The sequence below is a fragment of the Sitophilus oryzae genome, unplaced genomic scaffold (assembly GCF_002938485.1).
Source record: "Sitophilus oryzae breed Bouriz unplaced genomic scaffold, Soryzae_2.0 scaffold_1297_pilon_pilon, whole genome shotgun sequence".
Classification (NCBI taxonomy): Eukaryota; Metazoa; Arthropoda; class Insecta; order Coleoptera; family Curculionidae; genus Sitophilus; species Sitophilus oryzae.
This window is the reverse complement of record NW_022145945.1, coordinates 9,332,442-9,345,602: the sequence shown is the minus strand read 5'-3', so window position 1 is coordinate 9,345,602 and position 13,161 is coordinate 9,332,442. Positions and strand designations below refer to the sequence as shown.

Here is a 13,161-nt window from a genome sequence, read left to right as displayed (position 1 = left end):
CGTTCGGTAGCTACGGGGTATCCGTGAGAGGGGAAACGATATTCTCTCGATGTTTTTCGTAAAAAAATAGACGACGCGTCCCATCAATAAAAATTCAACAAATTTGCAAGTAGCCAATAAATCGAGTGGGCGGAGCGATTTGCGGTGACACACTCGTCAAATCGACGTATAAAATATATTGCTGTTTATTTAAATGTGTTTTGTCCGCATTCCTTTCATAGACACAGATCCATCAGATGTACTGTAAAAGTACGATTTGGGCATCTTTCAACCGGCCAAGACAAGACACTAAAAACATTAGACAATCAAATATATTTTTCCAAGGCTCCTTGATTAAAAATTAGTGTCTTTAACACAGCCATGGCACTACATTGAAATTTAAAATACAATATTGTTCAAAGTGAAAATGTCAAAAGTTGAAAGCAACGACAATAAAATACAATATTGTTCAAAGTGAAAATGTCAAAAGTTGACATATGATATGTCATTCTATTCAGAGTGTCATTTTCTATCGAATAAAGCAAAAAAATACCGAGGGTGCCATTTAAAAATCAAAAGTTGTAGTCATTTCCGGTGAAACAGAAAGTGGCCGAAAAGAATTGAATACGCCAATCAATCCTAATTTATGATTATTTACTCAGGTATTTTTTTATCTGAAAAAATAAAAGAGTTATAAGGGTGAGTCACTTTTGAGACGCATCCGGTATGTTGAATAGGAGAAGCGCGGCTAGACACATACTATATACATATATGTACATACACAAAAATACATACATACATACACAAAAATACTATTTTTGTGAAATTTATCTACCTTTTATGTCTCTATACTTTGTATTTTTAACACCAAAAGATATTATATCTGTACGTTATTGCTTTGTTTATAACTCCTTTTGCCTAACTCCTGTATTTATCAGGATGGGATATGGGATCGCTCAGTAATCCATGATGTGACACCCTAGATTTGTTGTTGTTATGGAGGCTCTTACACACTGTAAGAAATTTGTCTGTTGTTTGTTGTTGTCGGATGTAACGTATAAAGAACATGATTTTTGTGAAATATCTACGAAAAATTTTACGAAAAGAATTTTTTTAAAAATACTATTTTTGTGAAATTAATCTACCTTTTATGTCACTATACTTTGTATTTTTAACAACACAAATATTATATCTGTACGTTATTGCTTTGTTTATAAAGATGGACTGGACAGTGGTATTCAGTCTATTTACAGATGACAGATGATTCAGCGCTGTGAAATAAATTTATTTATTTTCCCAATGGACGATTAATTTGAGTGAGATATCCGAGCGTTTATTACGTTCTTGTCATTAACCTATAGTCAGACGTTGATAAAGTCTATTAAGTACCCACTGTAAGTGCCCCAGAACAAGTAAGTAAATTTAAATTGTCCGATAATACCGCTTGCTTTCCTCTGCTAGATTTATCAGTGCAAGACGGAATAATAATTAGTTTAGTCATGAATTTGCAAGCGGTTCTCGGTTTCGTTTTCACTGTTTTCCTTCAAAATTCGTTAGCAGATGATCCAACGCCCCAACAATGGACCCCTATCGTTATGTGGCACGGAATGGGTAAGTTTTTAGTCTAATATTCCGAAAAACTTCATGTTTAATTACGTTTTAGGTGATTCCTGTTGCTTCTCTTTTAGTATGGGAGCTATTAAGAACAAATTGAACGCCTCATTGCCGGGAGTGTATGTGCGATCTCTTCAAATTGGCGACTCGATCGTGAAAGATATGGAAAATGGGTTTGTTTGTTTGTATATATTTTTTAGTAACTACATTTTCTACAAGGGAATGCTTTTACTAAATTGTGGGAAACCCGGTGATAATTCATACCAGTGTTAACACAAAAGCCCTTATCTGATGCGCTGAAAAAATATAATTAATAATTTTACATTCTCAATTTTTTTTAATTTTCAAGCTTCAATAACTCGGTTATTTTGAACTTTTTTGGATTTGAAAAACGGTAAAGAAAAAATATGTTTCTTTGTATATCTACCAGCCCTGAAAATGTCTGCACTTATTTAAAACTCACTCTGTATATAATAACTTATAATAATCATTTTAAATACCTAAACAGGTCCATTTATATTTGGAAAAATAACGTATACTTCCTATATGAAATTTTTTCTATCCATTATAACTACTATGCAAATATTTTACATTTTATACTACTTATACTACATGTTTATTTATTTTTCATTATGTATTAATTAATATAATTATTTTTCAGTGTATATCAAATAATGTATATAAATTTTATTAATTTTATTTATATGTATATAAAAAATAAATCAAACTGAATGCTTTAAATCATTGTCGGTTTTTAAGACAGATAATTATAAGCACAAACTATAATAAGTCTAACTAATAATTAAGATAATAAAAACTAATAATTAAGATAATAAAAACTAATAATTAAGATAATAAAAAAATGCGCGTAGTCATCACATTTTTTTGTGCAAAGTCATAACATTTTTTGACTAAAAAAGGTTATCTCGAAAACCAATTAATCAAAAAAAAGTCTAAAAAAATGTACATATTTTTTTTAATATAACTAAAATTGGTTACGAATAGATCAAAAAATTTTATAGCTATAAATTATCAGATTATCAATTATCTATACTAATATATAAAATCCTTAATAATAATCCTTAAGTGACTGACATACTGATTAATCACGATCCTGCTCAAACCACTCAACCTAAGAAGCTCAATTTTAGCATACAGGTTGATTCTAGGGTGTAGAGGTTCGATAAGGGAGGATATAAGGGAGGATAAGGGAGGTGTTTTTCGGAAAAACTCTTAAACACGTATATTTTATTTTGTTGTTTTACATATTTCAAGATTTTTTATAAATTTATACAGGCTGTTTCATAAAATATGACCATTGAGTAATCACGATTCTGCTTAAACTGCTTGACGTTTAAAGCTGATTTTTGGCAAACGGATTGACTGTGGGGTGTAGAAGTTCGATAAGGAGGGGTTTCTCGAATCTCAAATTCCAAGAGGGTGAAAACGCCCCTCAAATATTACAATATTTATTATTTAAAAAACGGTTAGTCTTTCGGGAAAACGCTTAGACAAGCATAATTTATTTGTTTTTTTTTACATATTTTGAATTTTTTTAAAAAATCATACAGGGTGTTCCAAAAAGTTGGGTAATTGATTAACCACGATTCTGCTTAAACTGCTTGACGTAAAAAGCTTATTTTTGGCAACCGGATTTTTCGAAAGTCAAATTCCAACGAGATGAAACTACCCCTCAACTATTACCAAGTTATATAATAATATCGCCATATTGTTTTTTCTCATACTGACATATGTAAATGTGAGAAAATTTTATCCAGTTTGTATGTTAATGGAAATTCTTGCTTTGCTTTATCATCACCATGACAAATGATTAATTCGACGCGAATGAAGTCGCTGGTACACGCTAGTTTTAAATATAATATTTTTTAACGATTTTTATAGTTACAAATAACTTGAATGATATGATCCTTGTTTATATGATCTAGAGAAAATATAGTTCTTTAGAAATATTATTTGATATTCGTGTACTTATAAAGCTTCTTAAAGTCATTTGTTTAATCTAGTAACGCTGTTAAAACGAATTGTAAGTTGCTTTTTTATTAATACATTTTCATCTTTACGAACTTATTCGTTCTAAACTAAACATATATTAATATTGATGTCGATATTGATGTAATACGATTTAGAACATGCTATTATTTTTTAGATATCTACTGCATCCAGATAAACAAATCACCATGGCTTGCGAAATAATCAAAAATGATCCCCAACTAGCAAATGGTTACAATGCGATTGGATTTTCTCAAGGAGGACAGTTCTTGTAAAGAATTATTTAGACTTATTATAAAGGCGACAATTTGAAAAGTAACAAATGGAAATATCTGTTAGATAAAAATACTCCTAGGAAGATCAGAAATTATTCATACGATGTAAGATCTTCCTATATAGTCAGGGGCCAATGTGTAATCCGCTTGCAAAAAAGTGAAGCAAGTATGAATCATGCACCAACATTTTTAGAAAAATAAGTGGATTTGATTTTTTTTTGGTACCAAGCCTTCATGTATGTCAGAAGGGAGAAACAACCCCTATTAGGGATTAAGTGGTGGAAAATAAGTATCACCATTTTACATTAGCGAATTGTTTTTTATTATCATTTATGTATTTACAAAATAGTTTTCAACTATGTTAAACCTGATTTTTGGGGTTGTTTGATGCCATATTTATTTTAAAGGGATGATTTTTAACTTTTTTATTATATATTTTTTGTATACAATATGGGTGTCGATTTCGTATATCTTTGGGATGACTAACTTAATGGTATACATTATATCGCTATAGGATTATCTGCAAAGCCCTTTAACCCTTTTGTTTATATTTATACATACATATAGATATCTCTATCAGAGTTTTTAGCTTTCAAAAAAATAACCTTTTATAATTTCAAATTTTTATTGGAATATTTTACAATTTGCAGGAATTTCCAAATCAGATCTCAACCATGGTTGGATAACCAAACCAAATCAGTCATTAACAGTGACATTATCGCAGCTGGCTGTGTTTCCAGAACTTTCCCACATTTCTGTGCAAAATTAACCGCTAGACGCACATTTACAACGAAGATTGTACCTTGATTTTTGACAGGAATACTTTATATTGTTTAAAACAAAATCAGGTGCTAATGATAAATCGGATGTAATGGGTTCATATTTACCATTTTCGAATTTCCAGCCGTAATCATCCGGTGATGGAAGGTTTGGATGAGCCAATATATCTCGACACCACTCCATACATTGATAATGGCATCGTTCTATAGCTGGTCTTAAGGCTCCTAAAATAGGCGGTAAGGCATCAGAACTTTGTTTTTTTGAAAATGTCCACCACCTTAAGCCGGACAGTGATTCTTGGTTTTGGTTATAGAGGGAACATATAAATTGATCAATTTTAGAATAAACTGATTCTTCAATCTCTTCGGTTTCGCCTAAGGATGCCAGAGTTTCCAGAGTATGTGTCGAAGCTACTAAGAATTTTTTTCAAAATGTAGTTTTTGATTTTCCTCTAAAAGAACCCGTTACATCTGCGCCAGACAAAGCATGCAAACCGGGAAGCGCTGCAGCTTTTAGAGGACCTAGTTTATTGTAGATGGCCTGCAATGAAAACTCGCGGATTTTAGAACCTGTTTGTACAAAAGCTGAATCATTTGCTAAAAGAGGAAATCGCCTTATAGCTAATACTAAGACATCCGTATCAGGAGAAAATATTCTTATTTTACTTGTCCCCTTACCAGACGCTTGTATTGCATGAAATAACATTTTTGTATCTGCCTCTTCGTGGCTGCTTTCTAAAAATGACATGTCCTTTTTTTTGTTAGTAATAGTCTCTGATCTATATTAACAAACTACTCTGACTTGAATGGAAGTTTTTTACACTAGTTTTTTAGAAAGATACTCGGTAAGCAAGTGAAACACGTTCAAAATCATTTTTCCTTTTTGGGACCGAGAAAACAATTTCCGGAACTTCTTCAAACAAAAACAGTTTTAGTTCTCTTCTCGAAAACACTTTTACATTATCAATATCGATATCATTTGACCGGCATATGTCAAGATATATTTCATGCAAATATCCAATGGAACAAATATTTCCTTCACTCAGATATTCACCAACGAAACTGAGAAATTCAGTGGAAGAACCTAAGATTTTTGTATTATTTTCCTGGTCAAAGTTAGCATTGTCCCCTCTATGTTTTCTTAGGACGTTTGTAACATTATTTGCCCAACATGTTTGTTTGGGCATCACCAGGGCTGATACATTCGGCTAGTCTTATAATTAGTTGTTGGTTCTTCATAATTTCAGCTGCTTTTTGTAATAACGCGCCTGTGGTGTCATATGACACATGACGAAGTTTTTTTCGTGTATTGGATTCCTTATCACAAAAAATACACTATTTTTTTTTGTACGAACTACTTTTGCTTCTTGTGAAAGGTAATTGTGACGGTCCTGCTTCTAGTGCAACTTCTTTAACGCCTTCATTTGTTCTTTCCTGTCCTAATTCAGTAGAAACGCCAGATGAGTCCTTAAAGTTCTTTTCTATTGTCTCCAAATATTCTTTTCTTGTTACAGACTTATAGCATTTAAGATGCCATGTTCTATGATTAGTTTCTAATCCTTCTGCAGTAAGAACTAAATGTTTGTCCTTTAATATTGGCACATTCTTTTGAGGATCATAGCCTTTAATTTTCAGTAAAGCACTAACAATTTTCTCATAGGCAGCTTTAGAATGTTTTTTCACAATATCCCTAACATCTGTATTGGAGCAGAGGCAACAGACTCGAGGATAGTAAAAGTTTAAACTGCATTCTGTCCTTCACTATCTGGATGCATTTTTCTTGGATGCACTATATTCAAATTGTTAATTTATTAATGCCATATTCAATCACTATACTAGTTTTTTTTTGTCTTCTAATAAATTTCACTTTACTATCCAATGGAGCAGAGGCAACAGACTCGAGGATAGTAAAAGTTTAAACTGCATTCTGTCCTTCACTATCTGGATGCATTTTTCTTGGATGCACTATATTCAAATTGTTAATTTATTAATGCCATATTCAATCACTATACTAGTTTTTTTTTGTCTTCTAATAAATTTCACTTTACTATCTGAAATAAAAAATAATGATTATCAAAAGTTTTACTACTACCAAAAATCAAACAATTCTTTATCTTGATAAATGTTTCGCTTCCTACGGGTGTTAACTTGGTTAACTCGTGAAACATACAATCAAGATTTTAAAAAAAGATATATTATTACTGTTTAGTTTTTGGCAACAGTCAAACTTTTTGATTTATATGAAGAAAATCTTGAAAAAGAAGTCCTGAAGAAAAGCATATATACGTAACACTAAACCTTAAAAAGCAAAAACAAGTTGATATTCAACAATGCAATCGTACCTACAAGTAAATTAAAAAACATTACTTTTTAATATTAGAAGTGTCTAAAAAACAAACATATTTAACCCTAAAATAATTAAATAGGTAAATACACGTATGTTCTCATCCAGGGTTTTTTTAAAAATTGATCTCATATTTAAATTTGCCGGCCTGAAGTTATACGAAAACGACACCAATATCAATATTTTACGTCAATAACAACTTTTCAAAAATTGGACCCCGCCTAACTAGGGGAGGGGGGTATTTCTCCGCTCTGACATGGATGCGGGGCTGGTACCAAAAAAAATCGTATTCTAGATGATATTCTGAAAATTTTAAGGTATCTCACAACATTGCCTCACGAAATTGCAAGCGAACTATGTATTTTGACAAATTGGCCCTTGACTAATAAGTCTATGAGCGTTTCAATGATGTGCCTCACAAAGTAAGTTCTTATTACATGTAAATAGTACTGAGACTGTGTTTGGTTCTTTGTGAAACATCGTTAAAATATTAGTATTTTAGAGGTTAGACCCTCCTTGTAGTATTTTATATCTAAAAGATATCGCCAATTGCTTCTTTAAAAATTGTTCTCTTGCAGTAATTGACGTTTAATTCTGATATTTTTAGACGAGGTCTGGTTCAGAGATGCCCTAGCCCACCGATAAAAAACCTCATTTCGGTTGGGGGTCAGCATCAGGGTGTCTACGGATTACCCAACTGCGGAACATTATCCGGCACTTTCTGTGATGAACTTAGGAAGCTATTGAATCATGCAGCATATGTTGAGTAAGATAATCTATACCCTAATGGGCTAAACAAAATATTCTGGGGTAGAATACAGACGGAAGTCAGCTTCTCAGCAATTTTGTTTTGTAAGGAAATCTGCTTAACCAGTAAAAAAATGCAATGGAGGGAGATATGCATGGAATTTTGAAATATTGAATTGAAAAAATTATATACAGGGTGGTCCGAACTGTATTCCGGAAACATCGACAGCATATTCTGCAGATAAAAATAAGTAAAAAAGTTCGTATAAATGTACCTATGTCCTAAATTGGGCTTAGTTTCGGAGATACAAGGGGTAGAAGTTTCATTTTTATTTCGATATTTTCCAAATAATTTCTGAAGTATCGTCAATATTTGGATGAAAATTGATGTCTGGGAGTTTTTTGACATAATAAATTTGATTTTGATGTCAATATGACTCTTATTAAAGGTTCGCCACCTTTTGTTTTAACTGTTTTGAAGATAGATAACATTTCGTCCGTACCTGTATAAAACTTCTGAGTGAAAAATATACATTTCCTTGATTTTTTACGTAAAAAATGTCTCTCGGCAAAAATCGCTACGAGCAACCGTTCTCAAGATATTTAGAATGGAAATAATCAATACATGTCAATATTGACAAAAATAAACATGTTGAGTAGGTAGTTATTTAACTGAAATGATAACTTTATGATTTTTTTTAAATCAATCATAAATTTTTCTTCGAAAAAATAATGATAAAATAGTTTCTGCTGAACTTTTGCTACAAAAACATTTTACATTTATGATTTCAGTCTATAACTATTTAATCAACATGTTTAATTTTTGCCATGAATGACAGTTATTGATAATTTCGATTCCAAATATCTTGGAAACCATTACTCGGCAGCGATTTTTGCCAAGAGACCTTTTTTACGTAGAAAACAGTTCGCAGTTCGCACAGAATCGCAGTTAAAAAATATGTAGGTGGTGCCCTCTATAAGTAGGGGTCATATTGACATCAAAATCAAATTTCTCATGTCAAAAAACTACCACACACCAATTATTATCCAAGTGATGTTACCTCAAAAATTATTTGGAAAAAATCGAAATAAAAATGAAACTTCTACACCATGTATCTCTGAAACTAAGCATTTTAGGACATACATTTATACGAACCTTTTTACTTATTTTTATCTGCAGAATATCCTGCCGAAGTTTCCGGAATACACTTCGGACCACCCTGTATAGTAGGTAAAGAGCTACTAAGGAACTGCTATCTGTTTGGATTCTAACATAGTGACATTAAACAAAAAACAATGTTTTTACTTTGTAGATTTATATTTCAGTAATGAAATCCCTAAATGTTTTCGAGTAAAGGAATACTTGTATACCTCGCAGAAAATACTATTTTTATTAATGATATAAAAATATATTTTAAGATGGGTCCAGAGAACTGTGGTTCAGGCAACTTACTGGCATGATCCTTTGAATGAAACTGAATACAAACAATCCAGTACGTTTTTGGCTGATATTAATAACGAGAAAGAAATCAACAGCACCTATGTGACAAACTTACAAGTAAGAATTTTGCGATAAAATTTAAAAAGAAATTGAAAATTCAAACATGTCAATATACAAATTAGCAAATTAGTCAAAGACGGCTGGGGAATGAGAATCAATTTATAGTTGTCTCAGTGATAAAATATACATATTAGGCTAGTTATACAACTTTTACAGTTTTTCAATTAATTTTATAAATTTATCGCTCAATCATTTAAATTTTTTATCTAAGTACCTATGCGCAATCAATGCCTTTATTCAAACGTTTAAAAACAAGGATTTTTTCTGGCCTAAACTGACACAATGGAAATTTGTTAACACAGATTGTTGTTAAACAGTTTGTGTATTTTAAGTTTAATTATTTTAAATTGGCAAAAAAATTCCATGTTACTAACGCGTGTAAAGTTAGTTTATATACAATTGTTTATACACAAATAAAACGTTTCTTCCAGGGAAATGTTTAATTTTATGTTTATTTTTTAGTCTTTGGACAATTTTGTTCTCGTCAAATTTGAGGGCGATACAGTGGTCCAGCCTGTTGAAACTGAATGGTTCGGATTTTATACGCCGGGACAGTCTCAAGAAATTCAAACTTTAGAAAACTCAGATTTATACAAAGATGTAAGTAATTCCATAATACATTTCTTCAATTTTTTTCCCTGTCATACTCTACGGAAAAATACTGCTTTTCAGTTTTTGTGCTTATTTATGTTTTTGTTCAAGGCCGATTTTTCTCGACTATATGGTATTTATTATACAGGGTGGTCCGAACTATTTTCCGGAAACTTCAGCAGCATATTCTGTATTGCAGGTAAAAATAATTAAAAAACTTCGTATAAATGTATGTCCAAAAATGCTTAGTTTCGGAGATACAGGGTGTAGAAGTTTCATTTTTATTTCTATTTTTTCCAAATAATTTATGAAGTAAGGTCAATTATTTGGATGAAAATCGGTGTCTGGCAGTTTTTTGACATGAAAAATTTGATTTCTATGTCAATATGACTCCTACTTGCAGAGGGCGCCACCTACATATTTTTTAACTGGTTTGAAGAGTAATAACTTTTCGTTCACACCTGTATAAAACTACTGAGTAAAAAAATATACATTTACGACTTTTTTTACGTAAAAAATGTCTCTTGGTAAAAATCGCTACGAGTAATGGTTCTCGAGATATTTGGAATCGTAATTATGAATAATCATAATAATAATCCCTGTCATCATCGACATACATTAAACATGTTGAATGTTGACTAAATACATACATAGTTACTAGATTGAAATCATAAATTTGAAATATTTTTGTGTTAAAAGTTCAACAGAAACTGTTTATTCATTTTTTCGTAGAAAAATTTATGATTAATTTAAAAAAATAAAAATTTATTATTTCAGATAACGATACTCAACGTGTGTTTATTTTTTGTCAATAATGACATGTATTGACTATTTCCATTCATGTATTGACAATTTTTTACGTAAAAAGTCACGCAAATGTATATTTTTTCACTTCACAGTAGTTTTTTGCAAGTACGGACGAAAAGTTATTACTCTTCAAAACAGTTAAAACATATGTAGGTGGCGCCCCCTACAAATAGGAGTCATATTGACATCAAAATCAAATTTCTCGTGTGACAAAACTCCCAGACACCAATTTTCATCCAAATATTGATGTTACTCCAGAAACTATTTGGAAAAAATCGAAATAAATATGAAGCTTCTACACCCTGTATCTCCGAAACTAAGCATTTTAGGACATACATTTATACGAACTTTTTTACTTATTGTTATCTGCAGAATATGCTGCCGAAGTTTCCGGAATACAGTTCGGACCACCCTGTATATAATTTTTTCAATTCAATATTTCAAAATTCAATGCATATCTCCCTCCATTCCATTTTTTACTGGATAAGCAGATTTCCTTACAAAACAAAGTTGCTGAGAAGCTGACTTCCGTCTGTATTCTACCGCAGAATATTTTGTTTAGCCCATTAGGGTATAGATAATATCATTTAGCTTACTCAATATATGCTGCATGATTCAATAGCTTCCTAAGTTCATCACAGAAAGTGCCGGATAATGTTCCGCAGTTGGGTAATCCGTAGACACCCTGATGCTGACCCCCAACCGAAATGAGATTTTTTATCGGTGTGTCGAAGTTTCCGGAATACAGTTCGGACCAAAGACATCTGTTCGGACCACACTGTATTGAAATGATTATTTCTTAGATGGAATGAATTAAATCCCTTTGGTTTGGGTTTATTATTTTTTTTGGGAATTGCGATTTTTGCGAATTTGGGTTATTAACTTAGGGTTGGAGCCAGTGGCGGATACAGAGGGGGGACCCATGGGGCCCGGGTCCAGCCTAAAATCTATAAATTGGGTTAAATATTAGCCTTTTGGTTTAAAAATGGCACACTAAAAAGCATATTCTACATTATTTTTTATTTGGCCCCCCCCCTAAAATAAATTTCTGTATCCGCCCCTGGTTGGAGCAACATAAAACACTAATTCACTACAAGATACCAAAACACTTTTTAATACACGTAATTTAAACACTGTTTAAAATATACAGTGTTTAAAAGAAAAGTGTTAGGACCGAATTAGTGTTTTATTTTGATTTACTTCTATGTGATTAAATATCCTTTAATTCATTCTAGGATAGGTTGGGTTTAAAGGCAATGAATGAGAGCAATAAATTGAAGTTCTTGTCTACTCCTGGAAATCACCTCAAGTTCCAGTGGGATTGGTTCGAAGAAAATGTAGTTGATCCATATTTGAAAAATGCTTGAGACTTTATTTTTATTAGCGTATAATAAAGAAATTAATAAAATAATTGTTATAAAGAATAATAATAAATAAATTGTTAAAATTATTTTTCAGTGTACCTATTGTTTAGATAAATAAGTTCAATTAAACCAAAGATGAGTTCTTTATACACAAACTTTTTAATAATTGGTTATTTGTTGAATTTTCAAGTGGAATACATATATAGTGACCAAACTTCACTAAATTATGATCTAAAGAGTTATCTTGAGATTCTTTTGAGAGAGATCTTGAGATATAATTATTCGTTGTAATACGAGTATTATTTAACTTAATTAATTGATTAAATTCATGTGATAAATTATTAATTAAATTAATATGAGTATTAATCAGTCAAATTGTTGTTATGAACCGTATGTTATAATTGCAAATAAACCATATGCGAAAATGTCAAAAGTTGACATATGAAATGTCATTCTATTCAAGGTGTAATTTTCTATCGAGTAAAAAAATACCGAGGTTGTCATTTAAAAACTAAAGGTTGTAGTCATTTCCGGTGAAACAGGAAGTGACCGAAAATATTTGAATTCCATTCGTCAATCAATCCTAATTTATTATATCATATACTAACATACCAAATAGCGATTTTTTATCTCAAAAAATAAAAAAGTTATAGGGGTGAGCCACTTTAGACGCACGGTATAGGCAAAAAACAACTTTTATGCATAACTTTTTTGGACACCCTGTAGTATTACACAATTGTGTATATTTTTATAAATTGCTCCCAAAATTTAATTTCGATATAAACTCCCGTTCTCCTTGAAGCTTCCGCGTCCTATGAGGGTAGGATTACCAGATGAAAACGCTTCCACCCAGAACAAACCTTCCGGACAAAATCCGAAACTCTAAATTTTTTAGCAAAGTAGCAATTTTCACATTACATACTGATTGATGATTACATATCTATAAAACAAGTGCGAAAATGTACAATTATATTTAAACTGTCAAAATCTAAAACTTGCAAACTAAAACAATGATTTTACACTGCTGAACCTACCTTCAATTTTTTACATAATCAGGTACATTTTTTAAACCTAGTTTATTATTTTGCAT

General features: G+C 31.3%; 1 protein-coding gene across 1 annotated transcript; it reads left to right on the top strand.

Annotated features, from left to right (window-relative positions):
* The first annotated feature begins 1,266 nt into the window (after window positions 1–1,266).
* Window positions 1,267–12,192, top strand: LOC115874719 (palmitoyl-protein thioesterase 1). Its single transcript, XM_030889968.1, has 8 exons — window positions 1,267–1,373; window positions 1,441–1,590; window positions 1,643–1,766; window positions 3,761–3,874; window positions 7,609–7,767; window positions 9,168–9,306; window positions 9,772–9,909; window positions 11,943–12,192. Exons 2-8 carry the CDS (start codon window positions 1,479–1,481, stop codon window positions 12,072–12,074), a joined length of 918 nt encoding a protein of 305 aa, XP_030745828.1. The 5' UTR covers window positions 1,267–1,373; window positions 1,441–1,478; the 3' UTR covers window positions 12,075–12,192.
* Window positions 12,193–13,161: the final 969 nt, after the last annotated feature.